The following is a 25,791-nucleotide window of genomic DNA, read 5'->3' as shown; positions in this document are numbered from 1 at the left end:
CCTCGCTTCCTTGTAGTGGCTGTCTCGAGAGCTGCTGGCGCTGTACTTGGCGGCGGCATCGTATCAGCGGCATCGTCAACAGTCAAGTCAATGCCCTCCCACTGAGATGGTTGACGGCGGCCACTGGCTGGTATACGCTGGTTGCCCTGGGCACTTGGTAGACTGCGTGGCTCAGCAAAGGCGAATGGGCCAGCGCCTCGAGGGCGGCCTTTGAGGACTTCGACCTTGAGAGGGTCGTGGATGCGAAGGTAGCGGTCAATATCGTCCTGTGAAAGCGATCTTGTTAGCTAGAAGCTAGGATGGTAAATGAAGCTATTCCCACGTACCAAGTTACACTCAAGGTGCCAAAATGGATGGATGTCTTCCATCTTCACACTCTCGCTGTCTTCTTCCAACTGCAGTAGCTCGTGAGGGCAAGGCAGGCCATACTGAACTCGGTGATGGTGCGTACAAGGGCCAAGCGGTTGATATCGTTTCCCTGGTCTAGGAATCGCTCCAAGAGCAATTTGGTGTTGCTTCTGAAGTAGGAGGAGGGCCTTGACAGAGACTCTTCGTGGAAGATCACCAAGGTAGGTCTTGCCGTTGAATTCGAAGCGAACCCGCGTCTGTTGGTCCTTGACTGCCTGTTCAAAGCTGCGTTGCTGGTCCTTAGCCAGCTTCTTGGCTGATTGAATGAGCTGCTCAAGGGTAGACTTGTTAGTCACGCCGTAGCTCTTGAGGCTGCGATGTGTAGCTTCTGTTGGCGAGGTAGTCCGTTGACCAAAGTTGGTATACCGAGAGATATACGCCTGAGCCCACTCTTCCTTCTTTGGCATCACAGAATCCTCGATATACTTCAAGATCGCTACTTGGTCCTTGAATTCAGTCTTCATCATCGAATACGCCTTCTTGAAGTCGGCTTCTGACTTGCCGTAGATGATATGGCGCCAGATGACAAAGAGGCCAGCCCGGGTATGTTCCACACGGTCAGGAAGACTGCCAATATTCACGTACTCGCCAGTCTTGACGTAGGAGTTAAGGCGTTGGAGCTCGTCATCGTCGTCAAGGAAGTTCTCAGTAAGCGCAGGGGCTGTTGACGGTGGGATCACGCGGTTGTTGTCTCCATACTGGTAGAGGTGGCCAACGTCGTCGTCGTCGCCGTCGTCAGTGGTAGACAGGGGGGTCGGTAGAGGCAGCGCGGGCTCTAAGGCAGTCGATGGGGGGGAAGTCGATGGGGGGGCAGCCTCTAGGGCAGGCAGAGGCGGCTTCTTCCACTTCCGCTTGATATTCAACACCATATTCTTGTTGATATGGAAGATACAGAGTTGCTGCTGTACAGCATCACCATATACACTGGTCAACGCCGTCTTGATATTTGCTTCCCAGTCTGTGATGAAAACCTCTGGCAAGGCAGCGCCAACCTGGGCCCGGAGCGACTCAAATCGTTGAATCAGCCACATATAGCCTTCCTCTCGTTCATTGTCGATGAATCCAAAGCAGGCACTAAAGGCCTGGCCAATATGGGTTACCCCAGTAACCTGGAAGAATGGAAGCCGGTATTTGTTGGTCTTATACGTGTTGTCTGCCTGTATAACCCAAGGGAACCGCTTCCACTGCTTCTCGCACCAAGGGAGGGTCCAGAAGAGGCCAACAATACGGCCAGAGCCGTCTGAATTGTATAGGACTTCATGCTTGATACCCTCCAGCTCAAAGATCCTGATCACTGACTGGGTAGCTGTGTAACCGTGGCGGGCTTCCTTCTTCTGGTAGGCTCGAAGGTTTTCAAGGTCCTTGTTGGTGAATATAGCTTCAGGGAATTCGTTGCGAACGATTCGGGCAATATCGCGGCTTTGTATGGCTGGGCTTGCTTGCGTGATCTGGGCAACGCGCTCCTTCTGAAGGTCCGTGAAGCCGCGATACCCAGGGTGCTCGTCAGGATTCGTGGAAGCTTGGTGGTTTTGATGTTGATCCTCGCCTTCTTTGATCGTCAAGACGAACCTCTAGTCTGTCTTCTTCGTTGCGTTGGCGTGGGCCTTCCAGGTGCACTCAACCTTAGAGGTTGATGTAGTACGAGAGTGGGCTCTTGACTGACGAGGGTTGCCTCGGTCGCAATACCAGTCGACCCGTGTAGGGACCCGGCCCTGATCAGCGTACTCTCGATACGTAGAAGAGCGCCCACGAGATATCGCGTAGCCGTGGTCTCTACACCAGTCCTTCAGGTCGCTCTCGAGAGCAGCGAGGGCCTCGTATGGCTCCCATAGCCGGTGGCCTGCTGGTGGGTTTGAAAGCGCTTGGTCAGGCGGATCGGGAGGCAAATCAGGCATCTTGATGCTGTAGATTTGAAGGCGTTGGAATAGTATTTGGTGGTGGTTATACTGACTTCAGGTTCAATTTGCGGGTGGACGGGAATTTGCTAAAGATCTAGTGGGGTTATACGGCCGGGCCGATTGGTTCCGGGCGGGGCAATTGAGGCGCAGTAAAAAGTGCGTACAAATAGTGAAAAATGTGCGTACACCTAGTGGAGCTCAACTAAAAACGGGGCCGGGCCGCCGCATCCCTGATGCAACTCTCCTGTCGTGCGATCATCCATGTCGTCGTACGAGGTCGTTCAACATAGCGGGGAAAGGGTCTAGACTACCTACTTTGCAGTCGTACATCTCATTGCATCAAGAGAATTTCTCCAAACGGAATTTAAGAACCAGGGAGACGTCGTACCTCGCTCGCATGGCGTGATTACCTGCGCAGTTTTCCTGTTTGGTCGATGACAGGCTTCCGACAGAATTCCTCCACGCTTATCCTGAGCCTGGACCTCCCTCTGCGTTGGACGTTGCGTCGCCAGCGACAAAAATACCTAGCTAGGCCCTAGGTCATTCTGTTCACTGCAACGTCGGCTGCATTTTATTGGTTCGACAACGCACAGATAAGGCAGCTCCTTATGCAGAGCTGACTGGCTGCCTAGAAGCGAGCCGTTATGCACAGGCAAGGCTACGGCACAGTGGTTTAATACCATATCCGGTATAGAATGGAGATTTAAATCTTCCAAAAAGTCCCAGAATACGCTCGTCAACAAACAACTCACCGACGGTAAACGGCACCATCAAGAGCAAGTCCCTCGTTCCCCTCAGAAAGCCAAATTGGGAAATAATATTACGTGAGAGAGAGCATGCGAGCCTCGGGCCGGATATGCGGGCTGTCATGCCACAAGCCCTTGTTGTATCCAATAATATGGCTTACTCCCCGGTCCGCTTCGCCAGGACTCCCACGAAGAAGCGGCGCAGTAATTCCTCTCAGGGGGTTCTTGCCAACTGCTCAATTGTCTCTTTTAGCGCCTCCAGGCGCTGTCTTGGCAATACTGAACAAGTTCCAGCAACCTTGGCGATTTCTGTAATATTATGGATACTTTCCAGGCCGAAACACGCATGGCGGTCAATCCCACAGCTAGCACCGCCCTCCAGTCGATCCGGTCATCATGCGACCGCTGCCGGTTCTACAAACTCAAGTGCACCGTCCCAGCCGAGTCGGACGCGCCGGTGTCGTGCGAGCGATGTACGCGTGCCAAGGTGTCTTGCATCTTCGGGCGGCGCAGGCGGGCGGCGCGATCGGGCGCCGGTGACGCCAAGAGACAACGGCCAACCTTGCCCAGGCGGTCCACGAGCCCCGCGCCCGCGCCCCGCTCATCAGCCGAAGGTGGGGCTTCAACGGCGACTCCACTTTGCGAGATTGCAACGGCCGCTGCCTCGCCGGGTCAGGATACGCAGCTGGTGTCAGCTCCGGTGGACTGTGCAACTGACCCGTATTATGCCTACGACGACCAGCCGTGGGAGAATCTCACCATGGGGCTGCAGGAAGGATGCCGCCGACAGCATCCACGTCCATGTTCCGGATCATCAGCAGCAGAGCAACTACATACAGGGTATCAACGGCTGGGACTTGCTGCAGCACAACTTCAGCCTAGACGACGCAAATATCACCGATGCCGGACCGGACCTGCTAGATCCCGCACTACAGTCACCATCCCCGTTCTTGCCGGCGCCGGGTCAACAGCCAACTCCAAACGGCACCATAATAACCATGAGCGGCAGCACTGCCGCCCCCGAGGTAAACACGAGCAGCCCTAGCTCGGCGACGCTTCCGGGACAGCGGCTCCTTACGCTGATTGCAGAAATGCAGCAGCGCCTCAGGATGCTCGAGGAAGGCCCGTGGCAGCATGGCAGCGCGCGCAGCCTCGACGAATACCCCGTCGGCACCGTACTCCACCTCTCAGAGGAGTTCGCTGCCGTCGCCGGGTCGGTGCTTAGCAGGGCCAGCTGCGCGGTCGGGGTACCATCATCCAGGATCTCAGAAGTTGGCTCGACGGGCGGGAGAACAACAACAACAGCAACAACAACAACAACAAAATGCGACGACGGAAAGTTCTGGGGTGAGGGAATGGCCGGATTAGGATCGCAATCGGGACCGATGATGGTCAACGACTGCGACACGACGTCGACGCTGCTCGTGCTAGTGGGCTACATGTTGCTGATCCGCATCTACGGCATCGTGCTGGGCCATTTCCAGGTGCACCTGAGCGGCATCCCGTCCGGCGGCAACCTCAACCACATGATGCCCGGCCACGGCGGCTCAGCGAGTAGCTCGAACGCGAACACGAGCACGAGCACGGGCACGAGCCCGTCGCTGCAGCTGGGCGAGCTCTCGTTCGCCAGCGCGGTCCCGGACCTGGGCAGAATCCACACGGCCGTGTGTATGCTGCTGGCGGCGCTGCACGGCGTCGAGTGCCAGCTGGGCCGCGGGGGCCCCGTGGGCCGCAACCAGCTCGTGACCTTGCTAACCCAGGAGGCTGTGCTCCGGGCCGGCGAGCTCCAGGACGGCTGTGGCGGCTTGGGCGCCAAGGTGCGCTCGGTGAAGGAGTTGTTGCGCGAAAAGATAGGTCTGTAATGCATCTGGATTTAGCCCTAATTCCTGCTGTTCTACTGGTACCTCGTTCAGTTCACAAGGGTTATTCGGTTGGAAGCGAGTTCTGGCTAAGAGTGTCGCTCATGCAAAGAAGTCATCTATCATCATATCATGTTGTGACTGCCGATGATCATGACTATCTATTTTGCATGCTACTTCCACTGCTTTAGGTAATTAAATCCACAATAAATCCGAGACTTGATCAGATGTCGAGTTGTATCTACAACGTCGCAACGTGGTGGATAGCTTCTGCGACATATTCAACATTGCTATTAATCACTTTGGCTATTTGTGAGCTGACGGGCAAGGCGAATGGATTATCTCGTGGTAGTTGGTTGCTTACAGCCTGTTACCGAAAGCCGGCCATTGGGAAGAAGATAAACATGAAACATGTCTTTGAGGATAGCGACTTTCTCTCGAGACAGTCCTGTCATGGAGAACATGCCAATCTATTGAACATCCTAGTTAGCGAGCGATATTGTGATCAATCTTGGAAAGGAGTCACGATTTTCCTACATCTGTTAAAAAGTGACCCCAGTTCCCGGGTGTCTCCCTCTCTGTAAGCTCATCGTACAGTCGCTTCCGCATGTCCTTCATCCGGCTGCTCATGGATTCCAGATCGCGGAGCCACTGCTCATGCAGTGCGGGCTCTTGCATGATGGTCGCAATGACCCTAGCCCCGAAGCTTGGAGTGGAAGTGATCTCTGCACGATGCATCCTCTTTAGTACTGCCTCGACTCTGCCTGCGGCGTTGCGGTTACGTGTCACTACGTGCAAGACACCAATTCGCTCTCCATAGAGACCAAAGTTCTTGGAGAAGGACTGTGCCACAGCAAATTCCATGGCGCCATTCGAGCGCGTCGTGAAATGGCGTATCGCCCAGGCGTCGTTGTCGACATCTCCTGTCGCGAAGCCTTGGCTGTCAAATTCAATGCCAGTTAGCAAGTTTGCCCACCCATTGATCGCCCACTAATCAGTCGCTGCCAGGTGGGGGGGAGACGAACTAGGCTAAATCAAAGACAGGAAAAATCCCTTTTTCCTGGCAAATCTCCGCAATGGCCTCCCACTGCCTCCTCGAAGGATCCAAGCCCGTTGGATTGTGCGCACACGCCTGGAGAATTATAACATCGCCTTGGGTTGTCTGTTCTCTCAGCGTTGAGATGATGCCTTCAAAGTCTATCGTGCATGTATTGTCGTCATAATAGGGGTAGAATCGCTGCTCGATGGCGGGATCGACGTGTCTCCAGATCTCAGTATGATTAATCCAGGTAGGATTGGACATCCATACAGCTTTGGGTTTAATGACGTCCGACAGGAAACGTGCAGCAAAGTGGTTGGCGCCAGTGCCCGAAATAGTCTGCATCGAAACAATCCGGCTGTCCAATGTGTCTCCAAAGGCAATCTGTCGCGCTACGGAGACCAGACCAGGGTGGCCTAGTTGGGGCAAGAGTTCATGGTTTAGATGTTTGTCCGCCTGAAGGATTGCTTTCGCCTAGAAATGTCAGCATTGTCTTTCCTGAGGAGACGGGACGAAACCGCGACCCAAGAAATCACTCGATGCATTACTGAGCCTGGAGATCTGGATGGTGTGATAATATAATACCTTGTTCACTGACGGCAAAACCCACGGCTTCGCATTTTCGTCTCGGTAGAAGCCGGGGCAGAGGTCTACTTTCTTGTCGCTGGAATCCGCCTTGTATTCTTCAATGATGCCAAAAGCGGGATCCGGGGTCACCTCCGGAGTTGCTTCCAACAACGACATTGGAAAGTAGTAACAAAGAGCAGATCCCTTTGACACACCACGAATAAGACCAAATAAACCAGCTCTTGAGTCCTTGCTGCACCAAAGAGGCTTTCAATCATAGGTTGCTAGGGAGCCGCACTATGGCTAGTTAGGTTTCGGAGCTCTAATCCGACATCAGCGAGTTTTCGGTCTGGCCACATATGTCAGTAGCTACCCCCAAACACTCTCACCCCAATACTGGGAACATCGGGGACATCGGAGACCGGACATTTTCGGCGAAAATACATGTGTTGCCCGGATTGCCAAACATAGCGGCTGGCCTCTGTATCCGCATCAAAGCCGGAAGTCGGAAATCACAATATCGATCGATAGCCCAAACGTCCGAATTGCACCGAGAAAAATTTATGGAATTGAGCTGTCAGCCGCTGAACTAAGCGTTCTTGGTTTCATCAATTGCTCCTATCCAACAGCACAATCGGTAAAATTCGGACGATCGGTGTTGTGTTGAGACCCAGATGCTTCAACGCCGAAAAGCCCCGAACTTGGTCCACAATCGTGAAAAGCCCAGTTACGCCAGAAGCTTCAGTCGTTGACTGCAGAATTACGCGCCTGTCTTCGGCATACTGAGTCTAAAGCAAATTTTTATTTATTTATTTATTTTTAATACGGACAGAGAAACGAGATGGCAAACCAGGCAGAGGCGGTTCGCGCCCGAATCGGTCAGGCATACCAGAATGTCGGCGCGCACTGCTTCCCCGTGGTTGAGTTTGCGCTCGTCAAGGTCTTTATCGACTACAAGGCCTTTGACGCGCTCCCGGATGAGGGCGACATGTTGGTTTCTGAGTTGGCCGCGAAGGTCGGTGGCGAGCAAGAATTGGTCGAGCGTATCACCACCTTCTTCATTGCAGCCGGAATCCTGGTATCCGCTGCCCCTGGCCGCGTCGCTCACACGGCCAGGTCTCGCCTCTTCAAGTCCAGCGAGCCCACCGCGTGGCTCTACATCCACGTGTTCAACAATATCATCCGCCCCGTGGTTCAGTTTCCAGCCTTCTTCGCGAAGCACGGCTTGGCTTCGCCCAAGAGCGCCAGGACCACCCCGCTTGGCCTGGCCTTCGGCTATGAGGACAAGGCCGTTTACGACATCCTCGTTGCCGACACACAGACACACAAGGGATTCAACAACGCGCTGAGGGAGCTCGGAGCCATGTATTCTTTGAAAGGCGTCTACGATTTCCGCTGGATGCAGGGAGTCATTTGGGGGCCGCGGCCTGCGATTGTGGACGTTGGTGGGAGCAGCGGGTATGCTCTGCGGGATGCCCTGCGCAACAACCCGTTTATCCCGCCGGAGAAATGCGTCCTCTTTGATCTCCCGAAGGTGATCGAGAATACCAAGAGCAACCTAGACGAGAGCCTGCTCTCGGTGCAGCTAGTCGGCGGCGACATGTTCGAGCCGTATCCGGAAGGCCTCCGGGGCGCGCTCGTCTACCAGTTCCGCCGCGTCTTCAACGACTTCCCCGACGACAATGTCGTGCAGGCCTTGCAGACCGTCCGGAATGCAGCGGCGCCTGATACGCGGATCTTGGTTATCGAGGAGATGCTGAGCGCGAAACCTAACGTCATGAACGTCACGATGGACATCGCTCTCATGTGTGCCGCTGGTAAGAGACGGAATGCCGCCATGTTCAGCGAGTTGGCCGGACGTTCTGGCTTCCGGCTCAATGCCGAGTTCCATAAAACGTCCGACGAGTTTGACGACTTTAGTGTGCTCGAGTTCGTGGTAGGCTGAGAAGGTTTATGAACAAGCATCTGTATTATGTTATCTGGTTCTCTAGTATCCCGTGTGTGTAGTGGGCGGAAAAGGAAAAAGAAACGGGAAAGCGAGAACTCAATTCAACACGTCACGTTTAGCGTTACCTTGACTCGAGAATTCCTAACCCTTCATCGAGAGTGTCTGGGCAAGAAGTGTTGAGTGTAGATCGACCTGATGTAGTTTTGACTCCACTAGAAATAAAAGAGAGAGATTGATACGTGCATCTGACTGGAAAAAAAAAAAATCAACGTCGTAGGAAAAAACGAACTGGTGCAATAATAATAGTATCAAGTCGTTCGGTCTGATAGAATAACTGTACAGTACAAGTACACATTCTTGGGACACTACCTTCAAATTGCTCGCTACTCTGGGCCGAGTATCTGCCACCATATTTGTGCTCATTTTATTCTGCTCGAGGTCCATGTTTCTAATTAGTTGGGCAGAACGGTTTTATCGATGCTGGCTATCCTCGCTATACTCTCTATCGCCCCGGTTGAAATGAGATTCGAGTCCACGTTACACAATATCAAGCGCACCCCCAATGTGTTGATGACCCAGTCCTGGAACTTCCGGTCGTTGTAGTTACCGGCCAGCCCGAAGATCTTATTATGGCTTCGGCACGCCGCGCTGACAGCCTCCAGCGCCGCCCGGAACTCAGGAGCATCGACCTGGCCCGGTATACCCATGTCAGTCGACAGGTCTATGCAGCCGACCATGAGCAAATCGACGCCCTCAACCGCCGCGATCGCGTCGATGTTAATAATACTCTCAGCGGCCTCGATCATCACCCCCACCGCCGAGGCCTCTCCGTTGACCACTTCGGCCAACGTCTCCATCGGCAGTATGACATGTCCAGATGAGCAGCAGCTCATATTTCACGCGCGTCTTGAACATAGACGCGACGCAAACCATAATTATCTTCCAAACAGGCCACCCCGGTTATCATTTTATCAGATGGTTCACTGTGCTTCTTGCTGGCTGCTCAATAATTCAGTGGCATTATGGATCTTTTTGCCGTGGGCTATCGAGAGACCTCTTGCTACCTTAGTCAACTAATCCCGTGGAAAATATATTCCTCTTCACTCACTGCTGTCCTTTTGGACCTTCGGCACTGCAGCAGCACATTTTGTAGCGCCGCTAGCAATGACTCCCGAGTCTAGTTGGCACAGCATGAATCGGATGTAAAGCGTGTTGATTGCCCAGTTCTGGATTTCATAATTGTCGTATATCCCAGCCAATCCCATTATCTTGCCATGTCGCCGACAAGCCTCGCTGACCGATTCCAATGCTGAGCGGAAAACCGACGTCTGGAAGCCACCTGGTACGCCCAGCTCAATCGCCAGGTCGTTAGATCCGACCAAGAGCACGTCGGCACCATCGACCGCTGCGATCTCATGGATATTCTTGATGGCATCCTTGGTCTCTATCATGAGGATGACCGAAGATGCGGATGCGTTGCTTTCATTAATAACTCGATCCTGCAATGTTGTCTTGAGCGAAAAGACAGGCAATTGGCCAGTCATCGACCGGCTACCCAACGATGGGTATTTCGAAATGCACACGGCAGCTTTGGCGTCCTCTAACTCGCACGATTAAGCTCTGGAATCACAGTGTGGCGCTGCGGCAAGCTCTGTCGCCGCATGGTGATACTTACGGGATGAGTGTATGTGTGGGAATATTACGCCCATCGCACCGCCGTCGAGGACCCTCTGCACGAAGCCATTGCCGCACTGGTATGGGACTCGCACGAAGGGTGTGATCCCTCCGAGAAGCCCGGCACATGACAGCCGGCTTGCATCGTCAATGGACAGCGTTGAGTGCTCTAAATCGATGAAAAGCGCATCGAACCCAGCATTTTTAACGAGCTGAACGACTTGGGGGTTCGTATTCAGTCGAACACCAAAGGCCTAGGAGAAAAAGTCAGAGATAATGAATGCATAGCTGTGGTAAAAATATACCTGTGACTCACTCGCCTAAGGTGGGTGGCAGCGTGGTGATGTCGCCGGGTCGAGACATACCTTGCATAGCTGCCCAGCAGCGACCTGAGTGACTAAGTTGTTGACGCAAGCAGTAGCCATTGTAGGTATCGAGTAGTCATGTGCTTCCTCTGCGGCTTGTGGATATCTAGGCACGGTTACCTCTGATGCATTATTCCGTAAGGTCAAGAATCATTACCATCAAGCAATTTCCTCGACTGGGATGACGACGATGCAAACAGCAGTGGAAATCGAGTGGTCTGAGGTCCTGGGCCACCTAGTACCTGATTTCGTCATCGTTTGTCTGCACTGATTGAAGCTTCGGAGCTCTTAGACCTAGAGGCCCGGGCTCGGAACGGTGTTCGTTGGTGGACCCTTGTCCGGTTACCGAATTACTCCGAAGACCACCGGTACCCCATGAACAATCGAGTGACTTACGCCCTCACCGAATTAGCAGGCATCTTCGGCTGACACGACTAGTCTATACCTACATTCGGGTTGATTGTGTGATTAGGTAGATTACTGACGTCCCTGGACAGTCGAGTGATTTATATATTTACCTAATCAGCAGGGGGGTATGTATGTATGTATGTAGGTAGCGCGCGCAAGACTGGTTGTGCCCCAGAAATCGTGGTGAACGGCTCAGGCGGGAAAGCATCGAGCGTGCAATGGGCTACATGCCCTTTCTCCAACTGCAGGTTCCGATCCATCTCGCCGCCTTATAATGTGTAGACGAGCTGTTGTCCAGAGACCTTCTTGGCCCGAATGTCCTCCAACCCTTCCAGCGCCCCCTCTAGCCCCGTATCTCGCACAAGTTGCGGCTGCATACGGATCAGTCCACGGTCCAGCAAGCCCTGCAGGATCCGGTTCCACTCCTCGCAGAACGCCTTGGCAACAGGGTTCGCCTTCCTGCCGTGCGGCGCAGGCCACGCAACATCCTCGCCGATCAACTCCGGCCCTAGGACCCAGTCCGGATGAATGGCAGCGCGGGTGGCGGCCACGGCCTGGCTAAAGGGGTCGAGCGCGACGTAGCGGCCACCTGCGCGGCCCAGCGCTGCATAGCACAGACGCGTAGTATCAGGCGTGGTGATGCAGTCAAGGGCCAGGCGTAGCCCGTTGACGCACGTGTACGACCGGATGTCGGACGCGCACGTGGGCGAGCTGTACTCAAAGACGGCGTCGGCACCGAAGGACCGTACCAGCCCAAAGTTGCGCGCTGAGCACGTCGCCACCACTTTGAAGCCGGCCAGCTTCAGCATCTGGATCGCGCACGTGCCCGTCGAGCTGGAACCGCCACTGACCAGCACCGTCGCCGGCTGGGCCCCGGGTTTGAAGTTGTCGATAGCCATCTTGGGCCCGGCTAGTACCGGCCGCGGCACGCGGTCATCCAAGGGTGCGAGGTTTGGCCCCGCGGGCAAGCCAAGGGCGTGAAAAAGGGCCCACGCAACCGTGTACCAGGCGATGCCGATGCCGGCAGCCTGCGCAAAGGTCCAGTCGTCGCGCATCTTGAGCGTCATACGGGCAGGGGCAACAGAGTGCTCGGCGAAGGCGCCGATGCGCGGCCGCAGTGGGTTCATACCCATGATGGCGGCGCTGACGCGGTCGCCCTCCTTTAGGCCCCAGTCGGCCGCGGCGGCCGGCCCCACGCTCGTCACCACGCCCGCAAACTCACACCCTAGCACGGCGCCTGGCGTGTGGTAACCGCCCGTCATCTTTGTATCGACCGGGTTGAGCGCGATGGCCTTGACGGCCACAGAGACCTGGTCATCTTCGAGCGGCACCGGCGGCAGCGGCGCCGAGCGCGAGAGCACATTGGTCCCGTCTGGTTGGCCGATGATCGCCGACTGGGTTTGGGTGGTAGCGGCCATGTTGATTTGCTCTTTGTCTTGCATACACGCTTCTACTCTCATTCCTAGACGAGGCAAATCGATATTTAGATTCCGCCAAATGTGTTAGCGCCTTGTCACGGAAGAAGACTGCCATATCACGTGGTGAATTGCATCTTTGCGTTTCGAAGCTTACCGAAGACTTCCGAACTTCACCGACTGACTTCCTGGCAATATTCGAGATATATTGGCGCGTGGAACTAGACCGACCTACCTAGCGACCAGAGTGGGGCTATGATAATCCGGTCTAACCGGAGAGTTTGACAGGCGTCGAGTTGTCACGAACAAGAAGCATTGGTCCTACGATGTGGGCAGTAGAGTGGATGAGGAGGCTGATCGTGGATGAGGAGGCTGATCGCCAGGGTCAATCTATTCATCCCCGAGAGAGTGTTGTGCCTCCTTGTGACCAGTTCTACCGAGGACTTGTCCAGTCCTCTATCTGGATCTGCATCAACTCAGTAAAGGAGCATTTGCCATGGCGTAATCTCCGCTGAGCTCCTGCCGACGGTGGGTTCCAGTATTTACCGATGACGTGCAACCGGCCCCCAGCTGAGGATCCATTGTGGATACAGATACGGTCGCCAAACTTGTCGATAAGTTCCTTCACAATGCCGGACATGTCCTTGAACTTCAGGTGCGTTTTCAGGTCGCTCCCGTCCGGCGCCACACCACCCGCGACAAGGATCATTATAGCCTCGGCGTTTGTGAACTTGAACAGTTCTTGGAGATCCTTCACCACAAACGGGTCCTCCTCGCCATTGTCACTGCAGTCGTCCCTCCAATCCTCCACGTCCACCTGTACTACGAGCTTCTGCACCAGGTGCTGGATATCGACGAGTTCCCTTGTCGCCAAGGCTGTCTTGCCCGAACTCGTCCAGGCAGCTGGATGCCACAAAGAACGTGTTTTCTCTGAAGTATATCTCTTGCGCCTCTCGGACAAGCTGCTTCCCAGCCTCATTGCTTCCCATGAAGTCGCTCTGCCGCAGCAAGGCGCCGTTAGCGATTTCGGCGTTACCATCGTCGTCGTAGTCCCAATAACGGTCCGCGAAAACGAGTTCGCCGTCCTTTACAAGATAGTCCCGAAACACCGCCTCGCGTCTCTCCTTTGGCAGCAGCGCAAATTGGGCAGGAGACAAGTCTCCAAGCATGTGATGAACCTTCATGTCATCGTCGCCATCCTCGTCATCCATGTCATCCCTGCCACTCACGCCTTCCATGATATCAAATAAATCCATGTTAAAGATCCGCAACCGAGAAAGAAGAAGGTCGCAGGAGGACAAGCAGATGCAGCGTTGTAGGATGAGAGTTCCTGCCAAATGATGCTGGTGAACTCGGTAAAATCGTGGACAAAGAAAGAAAGGTGCATTTAAATTATCTCCCAGCCACCCCCTTTTTATATTTTCAATACCCCTGGTATATCGGCCAATACCCTTCGGCCAACGTTATCTCCAACCAAAGTAATCCGTACAGAGGTCGCTACCAATTGATATCGCTAACCGCCTGAAGTGGAAATCCTGCGGACTTTGGCAGTAGAACCTCACTAACAAACTTTGATAGGTGTTAGTTGCTAGTGGACATATTGCCCAAGTCCTCTGCAAGTCACTGAATTTATTCTGCCAGTATTTAAAAGGCGGCGGTGATTTCATTTGGTAGCGACCTCGGTACAGTACATAAAAAAAAAAGACCAAAAACCTCTCCTCCCAAATCCCTCTCACACTCCTTGATTCTAAGCACAAATAAGGCCCAGCCCATCCCTTTACTTCTTCCATTCCTTAACATCCCCAATTACCACGACCTTCATCCTGCTCCGGTCGAAAAATCCCGCCTCGTCTGCCTCGATCCTGGCCTTGGCCTCCTCCGTCAACAAGGCGTCGCAAAACCTGCCGAAGGCCGCCTCGTCCTCAAAGACCATCAGCGCGATGGCGTCGTAGTACATCTCCTCGGCGTTGCCCGCTAGCAGGAGCGGCTTGTCGCTCGCTCCGTCATGTTGTGGGTACCACCTCGTGTGCGAGAGGGGCGCCGCGTCGCCACATATCTCCGCCACCAGGTGCATGTGCTGCTCATAGCGGATCTTGAATTCCTCGTGCGTGACGCCAGCCTTGCGCGGCGCGAAGACCATGAGGTTGTAGACCATTGTGCTAATGGTGGTGATCGCAGGTAGTCTGTCTGGTGGAATAGATAGACGTGTTCGGGCTAGGGTAATAGGGCCTTGCTTACCAATGCGGTGAGCTATGTTTCTAAGGTGTTGGCGTCAGATGGGTGGTTGTTGCTATTGTCGCCGATGTGTATGCAACTCCTGACTAGAGTATAGATATTGAGGAGCCAGATGCCGGTGGCGATGCTCTGTTGGTCCTTGATTGCGTATTTATGCACAACGCCGCCTTTGCATTTGGGAGACTGCATTCGGATATTCAAGAGCCTTCCTGCATCTTCCAAGGCCTTCCTGTATCTTTCAAGAGCCTTCCTGTATCTTCCATAAGCTTCTCGCATCTTCCAAGGGCTTCTCGCGTAAAATAAGCAAACATGGGTGCGTACTACGTAGTAATCTGACATACATTGGCGATCACGTGCAGTGGGCCATTGATTAGTAAGGGGAACTATCTCAAAAGGGAATTTCTCTGCAGGCATGCGCTATTTGCTCTGCAGGCAGGTGGCGAGTTGGAACTGCCACCTGTGATGCACTAACCGCCTGCCCGCGGAGCAAATAGCGCATGCCTGCAGAGAAATTCCCATATCTCAAAGGCTGTGTCAAAATTATACTTGTGCTGCCAAGACTCACCGCACCACAGCCTCAGTGAAATGGCAAAAATCGTGGTCGGAGATGGTGCTGACTGCGGTGATGTCTGGCACCCCGCATGTAATTATCTCCGTTTGGTGGGGGATTACGTGGCCAGTGACTGATGTGGCTTGTATTTATGTTCCATTGGGTACTACTATGTAATTAACACCAATAGCTGATTTTGCGCTTCAACAACATTTACATTTTAGCTGAAGGCTGCCTTGTGAACTGCCGCTCTAATTAGCTTGCAATTCCACAGCAGATCATTTCAGCAAAATGAATTCCAACCACCAGCAGCATACTGGGCAGATATTGTACGAAGCAGGCCAACCACTGCCGGAAGATCACATCCGAAACATCAGGCAATCGACCAACAAGCCTGAAACGCCAGCAAAACCCACATTTGGCCTGGATTCTCCGAAAGGGTTGCTCGCCTCGAACGTTACGGCGCCCATTTACCTCCACGCGTCACTGCGAGGCAAACATGTCGTCTGGGACAAGCTTCTCTCCGAGGTCCCAGATAGCCTCTTCTACCAGCCTGCCCTAGATGTCGGCTGCGGCCGGGGTATGGTGCTGCTCAAGATTGCGCAGCGCAAGAAGGACCTTGCCGCCGCTGGATCCGGATCCTCCAATTACCCGGAGGTCCACCCGGCGTACGGGATCGACATCTTTAATTCGGAGGACCAAACCGGCAACTCCCCCGTCGCGACATACAAGAACGCAGCTGCTGTGGAAGTTCTCGACTACGCTGTTCTGCACACCGCAAGCTTCACGGAGAGGCTCCCTTTTGCGGACGGCGTCTTCTCCCTGGTCACGTCGAGTCTGGCGATACACAACGTTTCCCGGGACGGGCAGGCGGCGGCAGTAAAGGAGATTGCAAGGGTCTGTGCCCCAGGAGGCAGAGTTATCATCGTAGATCTTTTCCGAGTGAAGGACCACAGCGCTCTTCTGAGAGACATGGGTTGGAAGAACGTGCGGGTTAAGGGAGCGGGAATACGAATGTTGTTTGGAATTCTGCCTTGTCAGATTCTGACCGCAGTAAAGCCTGAAACTGTGGCATCAGAAATAGCATAAGTTGTATCAGAGCAACCCCCCAAGATGTTAAGATATCTTACCTGACGGTGGAAAAATGGGAGGACTGCGCCAAAATCGCTCTCGGAGGTGTTTAGGGAGTTCGATACGCCCTCCTGCTATCTGGGTAGCACGAGGATAGGCGTGCTGCAGACAAGGTACGGCCTGGTGGGTTCGGGGACCTGCAAGGACAGTCGGGCGATCACCAAGGAGTTCGTCGAGGCTAGGGGGCGCGTTTTCCACATCAATATCCGGTTGAGGTCGGCTCTTCTCTTGTCTAACAAGTTTCTAAATGTTGCTAGAATAAGAGATTAAGAGTGTGCATCGCACCTAGCCCCATGCTTCACTGGGCACGGAGAGTAATAATTACGACATCTTTTCAACCCATCGTGCTGGATCCGGGGCCGAGGTCCCGCCCACCACCACAATTTCCAACATCACAGCAAGGCAACTAACTAAACCCCGGACATACTGTCCAGCTTCTCCTTAACATCTGCAGGCATCTCTGTGGCAACAGTGCCATTAATCCTCCTGCTGACAAAGTTGGTCAAATGCTTGTCGATATCTTTGGTGAAGAGGCTAGCGATTATTGCGATGCCGCCAAAGCCAATCGAGGCGAGGTAGACAGTGCTGAAGCTGGCGGCATAAGCAGTCTTGAGACCGTTCGTTACGGCTGCCTCGATGGCGCCGTTGATCCCGGGGACGGCGCTCATCGCAGCTGCTGTGCCGTTGGTGATAGCCGTGAGCACGTCGGGGACGGAGCCAGAGGGTAGTCCGGCTGACACGGCGGCTTCCGCAACGTCGTGAGGAATGGTGACGGCGAGACGGCGGTCGAGGATGGCGACGTAGATGCTCACTGGATAAGAATTACATGGGTTAGACCTTGAAGGAATGGATAGTCACATCCCAAGGTATGGGAGTGCTGTGACCAGGCAGAGAGGCTCACCGGATACAGAGGCAGCTGTGTTCCGTACGGAACCTAGAAATCCATTGGCGAGGCCGAGATCAGATGGGTCGTTGACTAGGCCGTTGGCAACTAGGGCGACAAGTTCAAGCCACCCGCAAAAATATCCCGTCAGGATTGAAAACTGGAGAGAGTAAGTACACTGATATACAGCAAAAACAATATTCTTGAAGACTTACAGCAATAGCCATGCCCTTGGTGTGCTGAGTCGTGGCAGCCATTGCGCCGGAGAAGGTGGTCATGGCAACCGCAGATATGATTAGTTGAATCCTGGAGTGGCCCAAAGGTTTGAGGAGAGGTCCCTGGATGATCTCTCCGATAGCCAGGGCGAGGCCGGAAGTGCACTAAGCATCACAAACAAGACACTGTCAGCAAGCTAAAATGACAATAACAATAACCAATAAGAAAGCATGACTCACCGACATCCATCCAATCGTGGCATTGTCAGTGCTGTACAGAGCTGCGATCTGCTGTGGCCAAAGGATAGACATGCAGAAAAATGCCATCTGTCCAACAGCAGCAAGAACGACAATGGCGACATAGTTTGTGTTTCTGAGGATTTTGGTTGGTAGAATGGGCTGCTTTAGAGGCATATAGACCTCTTCGCTAAGTGTTTTAGTTATCGAGTTGGAGTGGAGATAATCGTGGGCAGATGTGCTCACCGTAGAAACCAAAGGCAATGAGGAGGAAACAACCTAGAATTAGAGGTGCAAGGATATGAGCACTGGCCCAAGGGTATGCAGCACCACCCCAGGCTAAGCAAAATGGGTCAGTTAGTCCCCTCTTGGGAATCTAAAAGGAGGCTTGGATGTTTACTGACCAAGAGCCAGGAGGATCAAACACTGCCCTGAGGCATACAGGATGATCCCACCGTAGTCAAATTGCTTGAGTTCCTTGATCCAAGTCAACCTGGAGTGCAACTGGTGCATGTTTGGCGGGAAGTAGCAGAAGCACAACAGGATGAATGATACACCACACACGATAGCATTCATCCAGTAAACCCATCTTGATGCTTAATGTTAGCCTCCTTGGCACGGTTCTAGATAAGGCAGCTAGGCAGCTACACCTTGGGTGGTGATCTATCTTACCGCCAGCCAAGCTCAGTGTTCTCGATGAGGCTTCGTGCAATAACCGGCCCGAATCCTGCAAAAGGCACGACACAGAAGATCATGACAGCCTGGGCGTAGCCTCGATGCTTGTTTGGGACGAGTTCTTGGATGACGAAGGGGAAGGTAAGCTGGGATGTGTTGGCCAATCCCAGAATGACGGATCCCGCGATCAACATGTTGATCGAGGTGGCCTTGGCCGAGAGGACGGATGCAATGAAGCCGCAGAGCTGTCCGCCGATGAGGAAGTAGCGTCGACCAATGATATCTCCCAAGCGGCCAACCAGCAGGAGCAGGATTCCTGACACCATAGTCGCAGCAGTCGTGATGAAGCTGTAAATGGGTGAAGGACCTAATCATTGCGCATATAATGAGTCAACACGGTGTCAAACTACCAGGGATTATAGTTCGCGCGTTGGTTGCATGCCGTACCGAGGTCTTCATTGATAACCTGCAAGCAACTTGCTGGCAGAGCGAACCCAATGTAGAGAGAGATGGTGATGAGGATGATACTGGCGACCGAGCCGAGGAACCTGAAAGAGCGCCAATACTTGGGATCAATGGCCTCGAAATCGACACCCTGCGCCTCCGGGGCCTCGTCGTCATCGTCGGTGGCGATCCGAGTCATTTCTTTGTGCTCTACATCCGTCTTGTCGAAGTCGGTTGCTGATGGCACCTCATCGCGATGGTCTGCCATGGTTGACGAGACGCCTTGGGAAAGGCGAAGGTGTGGGGGCTGTTCGTTGTTTCGCCAAGGAAGTTTGTGGGGGCAGCCAAGGATATTCGTCGATGCAGCCAAGACGGAAGGGACAGAGGTTGAAAGCTTGACCAGAGCTGGCGACGCCCTAATATAACCACTTTACCAAACTCTGGGGAACAAGGTCTGTTCCATGGTATGTATCCGTGCCTGCATTCTCCCCTGTCTAACTAACTAACCCTCCAACCCCACGTTCCCCCTCTCCTCCCCCGGATTCCCCGAGATTCCCGTCACACCTGATGGTAATCGTATCCGACATGCGAGCTTTCTCCACTCCACACCTCGGAAACGGTTACCCATTTAATTCTGAACTAGGCCTAGGTTGCCCTATACTAATAATCCTAATGATTCAGTAGTAGTGTCATTGGGCTGGTCAGTTCCTTCGCGACTGCAGGTAAAGGAAATCGACCCATGAATCAGACTGGACAACCCTAAGAATCAGTCATATGGCAGCAGTTGACTGAAATCTTGTAATTGCAGGTCTAATGGCAGGTTTAAGAGACAAGCAGCATTGCATTGCATAACCGCCCTTCTGGGAACCTCGTGGGTCTGACGGAGAGACAAGTTATACTTTCTAGCTATTAATTACTCATTAGTGCCGGTACTTGGCAGTCCCACTGACCCAGAGAACTGGGTCCAACGAGGCAATTAGGACGGCTATCTTGTTCTAGACCATTGGCAGGAAAGCACACGCAGAGGTTATTTAACACTAAATCTTATCCTAGCTTGACTTAACCAATGCATTTGCCTCGTCTTATCGTGTTGTCATACCTGGTGCTACACAAAGCGCTATTTTGCAGGGCCTAACCGGGCAGGTAGCTTTAGCTTTAGCTAGCTTTACGATAGGGGGCGATGGGCTGAAGGCAGTGCCCAATGTGCAGATTATTAGTGCTCAGCTCTCTCAAGCAAGGTGGCAAGGTGGGGAAGGATGATGGCAGGTTGAAGAGATGAGCCGCATTAGACAAAAAGATTGTTGATATTTATACGATAAGATATACAATAAGAAATACATGTCTCTTCTTAAGAAATCACCAATCTGTGACGTTAAGCAGACGAAGAGGAAAATGTTTTACAACCTAGTATTAGCACTCAACTTCACACGCCTTCAGCTACAGGAGCAGGATTGATGGGAACGAAGAGGATTGTAGTCGTATATAGAGAGATAGTCGTCACTTTCCTGTAACCAGATGGGAAACGCCAGGCTCAATGTTTTCAAGCTTTTCAAGGAGTTCATTGTACACCCGATGTTGTGTTTCCAACCCATCCTGGCTGCGTATGGGCTACACCAATGTCAATGACATAGAACCAACAGCCTGAGGGCATTTTAGGTACTTACGGTTCAATTCGGCCATTTCTCATGTACTGGCCATGTGTTGCGGCCGATCCAGCACCGGCGAAAATATGTGCACGACTCCCCATCTCTGTAGTCCGAGCCAAAACCAGTCGAAGAAGAGCGGCCAGTGGTCGAACCCACAGCGGCGCCCCTCTGCCTAGATCAGAGACGCAGAAACCTGGATTTGCGCAATTGATTATTTACACCATGGTTGCCAGGCTCTCCCACGCGGGAGGCAAGCTCTCTTGTTAGGATGACACCCAGCAGCTTTGTCACTTCATAACGACGCCGTATTCCCTGAACGGACTTATCCGCATTCAACGCGGCGAAGACGTTAGGCTGATGCCTCTCGGGAAGGTGTGCCATGCCGTGAACATCGGAGACGATGAAGGTCAACCGTGGCTGGGTGTTGAAGGAGTGTGCGGTTTTCCGACACAGCGGCAGCAACAAGGTGCCCAGCAGGAACGTGCTGACAACATTTACCGTCAAGGCAGCCTCATTGTCTTCCAGGGCGACGTAGGAGTGAGGACCCAAAGCCGCGTTCTCAATCACACAATCCAACCTGGGGAGGTCGCTATCACAGCTCCTCGCAAATATCTTGACCGACTCGCAGCTGGAAAGATCGAGCCCCCACACGTCGACAGCACCTCTTCGCCCCGTGGACTCAATGCGTCGTTGGGTCTCCTTTCCCTTGTCGAGGCTCCGGACAGCTAGAATTACCCTCTCAGCATGCAGACAGACCAAATGGCGCGCTGCTTCGAATCCAGGCCAGGTATTCGCACCGGTGATAATCACTGTCTGGCCGGTTAGGCTGAACTTCGGTCGGCTCGGGGAGTGACACGAAGAGCTGGTTGTAGATGATGCCCGGCAGAATGGCCATGATAGAATAAAGAAAGGGGTTTGACTATGCTGGTGGCAGGGGTGATGTGAGATGGTGTCGTACCAGGGGCCACAGCATTAGCTCCCAGACCCAGTTCCGGCATAATAGGTATCCCACGAGAACCAGTCGAATGTGCTATCAAACGGCCGTTTGCGGCCGCGTGAAAGATTTGACCCAGACGGAAAGTTCGGATCATGATCCATTTCAGAGTCCTGGCGAGGTCGAACAGTAGCGTCAGCGGGTAGCCAGTCCAAGTAGCTGTTGATATCCATGGATCCGACGTCGAACATTGAGAGATCCACCATCAGCGGTATGTCGCAAGTACTGGACCTAATTTCTTGACCTAATGGTCCATCGTGTCGGAGGGAGTCCCCACTCTCGCTCTGGCCGGTTCTGAGTGTCCTTGAGTTTGTGGGAACCCCAGAGGCGGTATTGGTGGCCGTTCCAGAAGCACTGTGTACGACCTGCCTTCGCGCGAGCTGCAGGAACACGGTTGCGACGTGTTCCAGCTTTGAGGAAAGATTGACCAGGAGATTTACTTGGGATCTCATGCTAGCAAAGTAAGACACTGCTGTAGACAGCAAGGTGAGGTCTTGCTGGGCTGTTGGAGCCCGAGGTTCGCGGATGATGTTGCCAAAAATGACGAAGAACGGCGTGAAAGGATAATAAAGTAGTTGCCTTTGTCGGTGCGCTAGGTTAGTCAACTTGCGCACGAGGAGGAGATGATGGGTGCTCATACCAGATTATACCATTGTAAACCGAGGTCCAATTAGATACCATCGATGGAAGGATCGAAACCGCCTCTCGTGCAGAAGCCAGCAGAAGCTCCGGGTAAGAGAAGTCGTCCTTCAACAGTAAGACGAGGATATGTAAGTACTGAAACTTCATGCTGCGGATCCCTAGTGTCATCTCGTGCAGTTGGGCTGGATTGACAGAGTCCCTTTCCTTCTCCATTGTCTGTGATAGAAGCTAGTGGTTCGTCAGCAATGTTCACCCTCTCATCATGATGAAACAGACCTGGTTTGTCTGCAGATACCATGCATCGAGCTCGGATCGCAGACTATTCTTGATGGAAGAGGGTTCGCTGTGGGCGAGAGAGTCCAGCACCATCCCTGTGAGTTTGGCCAATTCAATATTCTGGCTGAAGACATGGGCTCCAAACGTGGTCGAATCTGACTTGTGTTTGCCATTGAAGAAATGCGTATCGTGTGGCTGGAACTTGAGTAGATGACGCCAGTCTGGGTGTGGAACATGCCGGTACAACGTTGTGGGGAGAAATGACGGCCTGCCGAAAGCGAGAGAACAAGACTTGTCGATAGCAAACAGCGTCCAGAAGAGACACAGCCATCGTTGTTGTAGGTCGTAGTCCGAGCTGGTCACTAGATGAAGGCCTAGAGCCTGAGCCTGTCTGCAAGCATGTCCGGCAAGCATCCATGACAAATTTGGAGAGGCGAAGTCTTCTCCATGCACAGCCAGAAGCATCAAGGCTTGGATGTTGACTTCACTCGGCTGTAGGAATATTTTCGAGTTATTCAGTGCCAGGTGTGTGTTCCGTCTGAATAGCCGCATGTTATCAACTTGGGTAGGGTCGGTGGACACAGAGGCGAGCATAGTGTAGTTGAAGAACACGACCCAGGCCATTTGAGAGACCTTGTCTGGATGAAATACCACCTGCACCAAGACGTCGTCTGGCGGAACAAAGAATATCGCTTCGCCGGGCTCAACGTTTTGCAAAAACCCTGCAAGGACTTAGTTAGGCTCCTCTTGAAGACATAATAATACTGCTTGGGGTTCTTACGACTGATGAATCCGTAACCGGCCTGTTTTGTAGGAACGTGGAATCCCATTGCTGAGTCTGCCTCCTCGGGACCCTGCACATCGACTGCGGCAGTAGCGATGGCAGTAGAAAGGTCGTTCAAATCTTCCCGGGCGTTCTGGTGCTCAGTTATGGATGTCGACGAGTTTCTCAGCCCCTCAACGTTCGACAATGCATCTCTAACAATGGAGAACGAGTGTGATGGACCTATAAAAAGCTGGGGCTCTTTCACACCCATGCTAGACGTAGCACAGTGAGAATCGCCCCTGGGATACGTGGCTGTGCGTGCAGACTTCACAGTTCCCAGTACTTGGTTCACAGAGCTGGTCAAACTCTGGACCGCAAGCTCAATGCGATCAAGTCTTCTCTCGACACTTTCAATCACAGACGTGGTTGTCATGCTCTCGGTCCCCGGCCCCTCACTTCTAAATGGAGACAAGTCAGCGGCTGGCTATCAGGCGCCGGGCCCAAGACCTACCGCAAGTCCGAGCGACCCAGCCTGGGGGCTAGATTCTCTCGCGAGTATTCGCAACTCCCAGGCCATGGCCTACATGTGCTGCACTTTGGAAGCTCCTTGGAGCACCTAGCATACACCAACGGTAAGCCCAATGGACTCGGTCTGGACCAGACAGGGCGATATACTTGAGCTTCTTCTGCTGGCAGAAGTCACACTGTCCAACCAATTAGCGAAGGGCTGCTCGGGGCTTTCCGGATCTTGCGGCTCTTACTGCAAACCGAGCTAGGGCATCACCCGACACCGGCCGGGCTCGGGATTCCATATCAGTGACTGGCCGCGCAATGGGGCTCCGAAATGGAGTGAATGGGCTGAAAGGAAAGGGGTGAGGTGGTTGATGGTCCTGAGATCTCCATTAGCTTCCGAGGTTACAGGATCTGACTGGCTGAGCTCGGGAGGGGTAATGGGGAGTAAATTCCGAAGCCATCCAATCACGACTCTTCATGCCGGGAAACAGCCTCTCCACTCACTCCGTGCCGCCCGTTCCGAGCCAATTAGCTTCGATAAAACAGGCTGAGGGACGACGATGTAGTATCCGCCAGTGAGACTCGACGTATGCAAGCCTAAAACGAACGTCATCTCGTCTGCACAGGTCTCGGATCGGATCTGCTGGCCTGGCACGCGAGTCAAGGGCAAGGCAGAGATATATAAAGAAGAATGCCATGACTCCGGATAGTGACACGGCTTGTAGGCCATGCCGCAGAACTACAAGACCCAGTCCCGGTTTCCACCTGAACATCAGTGCTGTAAAAGCAATATCACATTAGCTATTCATTACCGCATCTTAAGACAATGACACCTCCTATAGCAATCATCGGCGGCGGACCTAGCGGCCTGACCTTCGCCCGCCTGCTCAAGTGCAATGGCATCGACTACATTGTTTATGAACGCAACGCGTCCGCAACCGCAACGACGGAGCAGCTGGGCGGCTCGCTCGACCTCCACGGGCCTACGGGTCAGCTGGCCCTCAAGTCCGCGGGCCTGTTCGACGAATTCCAGAAGTACGCCCGGTGGGACGCCACGACCACCTTGGTCGCTGACAAGTACGGCAAGACGCACATGAAGTTCGGCGAGGGGCGCGACGCCCCAGAGATTGACCGCGTTCAGCTGCGCAGGCTTCTCCTTGAGTCCATCCCGGAGGACAAGGTTTGTTGGGACCATGCTGTGAAGAGCACACATAGGGATGAATCTGGAAACATAGTCATCACATTCCTGAATGGCGCCACAGCGTCTGGCTTCAAGCTCGTTGTCGGTGCGGATGGTGCCTGGAGCAGAGTGCGCCATTTGGTACGCTACCCGCATTAGACCGTTCTCTCTCTCTCCCAAATTAGCTCAATACTGACGGATCTTGGTGAAGCTCACTCCCGCAAAGCCCTCGTATTCCGGCAAACAATACTTCGAGGCCAGACTCTCGGCAAACAATCCCTTTTACCCCTCTCTCTCGGCCAAGGTCGGCCACGGGATACTCATGGCGATGGGCGACAACAAGCAAATATCGGCGCAGCAGATGTTTGACGGCTCCTACCGCATCTACCTCGGCTTCTCGGCGCCCGAGGACTTCGCCCGAAGCGGCCCAGCCAGCGCCTCCGGAGACGCGGCGCGCGAATTCTTCCTGTCATCACCCGACTTCTACGCCGACTGGGCCCAAGACTTGAAAGACATCGTGGCCAACTGCGAAGGCGCCTTTCGGCCGTGGCCGCTGTACTATCTGCCGGCCGAGGCGATGGGCTGGCAGCGCGTCGCGGGCGTCACCTTGCTCGGCGATGCGGCTCATGTCTCGACGCCGTTCGTCGGTGAGGGGGTCAACTGCGCAATGTACGACGCCCTCGTGCTGGCAACCAAGATCAAGGAGTGCGGCATGGGCGCGCTGGAGCAGGCCGTCGTGGAGTACGAGAGAGACATGTTTGCTCGCGCAAAGGATCTCATCAAGCGGTGCCATGCGAGCGCGAAGTTGCTTTTTGCGGAAGACGCCCCGAAGGAGCTTGTTAGGGCTCTTGGAGGCGACGGTGAGCGTTTGGTATATGCAGAGAAACGCGCTTGATGGGTCTTCGAGGTCCTTCTTGGATGATTCCAAGGCATGGTCGGTGGCACATAAGAAGCCGTCGTTGTAGGTTCATGGGCTAATAATAAGATCATACCGTCCCACTCCGCCCTATTTAGACTACATGAAATGAAACGTAATGGACAGAACAGCGTGCCAGTGATGGGGCGGCGAGAACCTCT

The 25,791-nt window shown here is 53.6% G+C and overlaps 11 protein-coding genes across 11 annotated transcripts; 4 read left to right on the top strand and 7 right to left on the bottom strand.

Annotated features, from left to right (window-relative positions):
- Window positions 1-3,371: 3,371 nt before the first annotated feature.
- QBC33DRAFT_563283 (putative transcriptional regulator love) lies at window positions 3,372-4,914 on the top strand (the record flags this gene model as incomplete). The annotated part of the gene is made up of 2 exons (XM_060430263.1): window positions 3,372-3,742; window positions 3,825-4,914. The coding sequence occupies 2 exons, from the start codon at window positions 3,372-3,374 to the stop codon at window positions 4,912-4,914; spliced, it is 1,461 nt and encodes a 486-aa protein (XP_060279288.1).
- A 702-nt stretch (window positions 4,915-5,616) lies between these two features.
- QBC33DRAFT_614021 (family 2 O-methyltransferase) lies at window positions 5,617-8,462 on the top strand (the record flags this gene model as incomplete). Its single annotated transcript, XM_060432571.1, has 2 exons — window positions 5,617-5,791; window positions 7,371-8,462. Exons 1-2 carry the CDS (start codon window positions 5,774-5,776, stop codon window positions 8,460-8,462), a joined length of 1,110 nt encoding a protein of 369 aa, XP_060279287.1. The 5' UTR covers window positions 5,617-5,773.
- A 455-nt stretch (window positions 8,463-8,917) lies between these two features.
- On the bottom strand, window positions 8,918-9,322 carry QBC33DRAFT_563280 (Pyruvate/Phosphoenolpyruvate kinase-like domain-containing protein; the record flags this gene model as incomplete). Its single annotated transcript, XM_060430262.1, has 1 exon — window positions 8,918-9,322. The coding sequence occupies one exon, from the start codon at window positions 9,320-9,322 to the stop codon at window positions 8,918-8,920; it is 405 nt and encodes a 134-aa protein (XP_060279286.1).
- A 221-nt stretch (window positions 9,323-9,543) lies between these two features.
- On the bottom strand, window positions 9,544-12,523 carry QBC33DRAFT_599342 (Pyruvate/Phosphoenolpyruvate kinase-like domain-containing protein). Its single transcript, XM_060432026.1, has 4 exons — window positions 11,336-12,523; window positions 10,456-10,459; window positions 10,141-10,393; window positions 9,544-10,065 (listed from the first exon to the last, which is right to left on the bottom strand). The coding sequence occupies exons 1-4, from the start codon at window positions 12,370-12,372 to the stop codon at window positions 9,566-9,568; spliced, it is 1,794 nt and encodes a 597-aa protein (XP_060279285.1). The 5' UTR covers window positions 12,373-12,523; the 3' UTR covers window positions 9,544-9,565.
- Window positions 12,524-13,014: 491 nt separating this feature from the next.
- Window positions 13,015-13,660, bottom strand: QBC33DRAFT_550831 (uncharacterized protein). Its single transcript, XM_060429121.1, has one exon. It carries the CDS (start codon window positions 13,563-13,565, stop codon window positions 13,110-13,112), a length of 456 nt encoding a protein of 151 aa, XP_060279284.1. The 5' UTR covers window positions 13,566-13,660; the 3' UTR covers window positions 13,015-13,109.
- A 32-nt stretch (window positions 13,661-13,692) lies between these two features.
- Window positions 13,693-14,856, bottom strand: QBC33DRAFT_550829 (putative e protein). The gene has a single exon (XM_060429120.1). The coding sequence runs from the start codon at window positions 14,480-14,482 to the stop codon at window positions 14,105-14,107; it is 378 nt and encodes a 125-aa protein (XP_060279283.1). The 5' UTR covers window positions 14,483-14,856; the 3' UTR covers window positions 13,693-14,104.
- A 391-nt stretch (window positions 14,857-15,247) lies between these two features.
- On the top strand, window positions 15,248-16,582 carry QBC33DRAFT_480563 (uncharacterized protein). The gene has a single exon (XM_060425334.1). It carries the CDS (start codon window positions 15,404-15,406, stop codon window positions 16,199-16,201), a length of 798 nt encoding a protein of 265 aa, XP_060279282.1. The 5' UTR covers window positions 15,248-15,403; the 3' UTR covers window positions 16,202-16,582.
- Window positions 16,583-16,653: 71 nt separating this feature from the next.
- On the bottom strand, window positions 16,654-19,187 carry QBC33DRAFT_500237 (fungal trichothecene efflux pump; the record flags this gene model as incomplete). Its single annotated transcript, XM_060425665.1, has 8 exons — window positions 18,701-19,187; window positions 18,251-18,620; window positions 17,983-18,167; window positions 17,825-17,917; window positions 17,582-17,763; window positions 17,342-17,506; window positions 17,145-17,286; window positions 16,654-17,054 (listed from the first exon to the last, which is right to left on the bottom strand). The coding sequence occupies exons 1-8, from the start codon at window positions 18,963-18,965 to the stop codon at window positions 16,654-16,656; spliced, it is 1,803 nt and encodes a 600-aa protein (XP_060279281.1). The 5' UTR covers window positions 18,966-19,187.
- A 1,193-nt stretch (window positions 19,188-20,380) lies between these two features.
- On the bottom strand, window positions 20,381-21,238 carry QBC33DRAFT_519069 (uncharacterized protein; the record flags this gene model as incomplete). The annotated part of the gene is made up of 3 exons (XM_060426271.1): window positions 20,381-20,515; window positions 20,563-21,068; window positions 21,100-21,238. The coding sequence occupies 3 exons, from the start codon at window positions 21,236-21,238 to the stop codon at window positions 20,381-20,383; spliced, it is 780 nt and encodes a 259-aa protein (XP_060279280.1).
- Window positions 21,194-23,923, bottom strand: QBC33DRAFT_252723 (fungal-specific transcription factor domain-protein). The gene is made up of 7 exons (XM_060423019.1): window positions 23,783-23,923; window positions 23,697-23,725; window positions 23,533-23,637; window positions 23,037-23,476; window positions 22,256-22,977; window positions 21,978-22,207; window positions 21,194-21,916 (listed from the first exon to the last, which is right to left on the bottom strand). Exons 1-7 carry the CDS (start codon window positions 23,831-23,833, stop codon window positions 21,316-21,318), a joined length of 2,178 nt encoding a protein of 725 aa, XP_060279279.1. The 5' UTR covers window positions 23,834-23,923; the 3' UTR covers window positions 21,194-21,315.
- A 180-nt stretch (window positions 23,924-24,103) lies between these two features.
- On the top strand, window positions 24,104-25,779 carry QBC33DRAFT_550822 (monooxygenase). Its single transcript, XM_060429119.1, has 2 exons — window positions 24,104-24,855; window positions 24,926-25,779. The coding sequence occupies exons 1-2, from the start codon at window positions 24,361-24,363 to the stop codon at window positions 25,607-25,609; spliced, it is 1,179 nt and encodes a 392-aa protein (XP_060279278.1). The 5' UTR covers window positions 24,104-24,360; the 3' UTR covers window positions 25,610-25,779.
- The last annotated feature ends 12 nt before the right edge of the window (window positions 25,780-25,791 follow it).

Source organism: Phialemonium atrogriseum (genome assembly GCF_030411735.1).
Source record: "Phialemonium atrogriseum strain 8032-3 unplaced genomic scaffold QBC33scaffold_35, whole genome shotgun sequence".
Classification (NCBI taxonomy): domain Eukaryota; kingdom Fungi; phylum Ascomycota; class Sordariomycetes; order Cephalothecales; family Cephalothecaceae; genus Phialemonium; species Phialemonium atrogriseum.
Note: the sequence above shows the minus strand (reverse complement) of the source record. Positions and strands in the feature narration are given on the sequence as shown.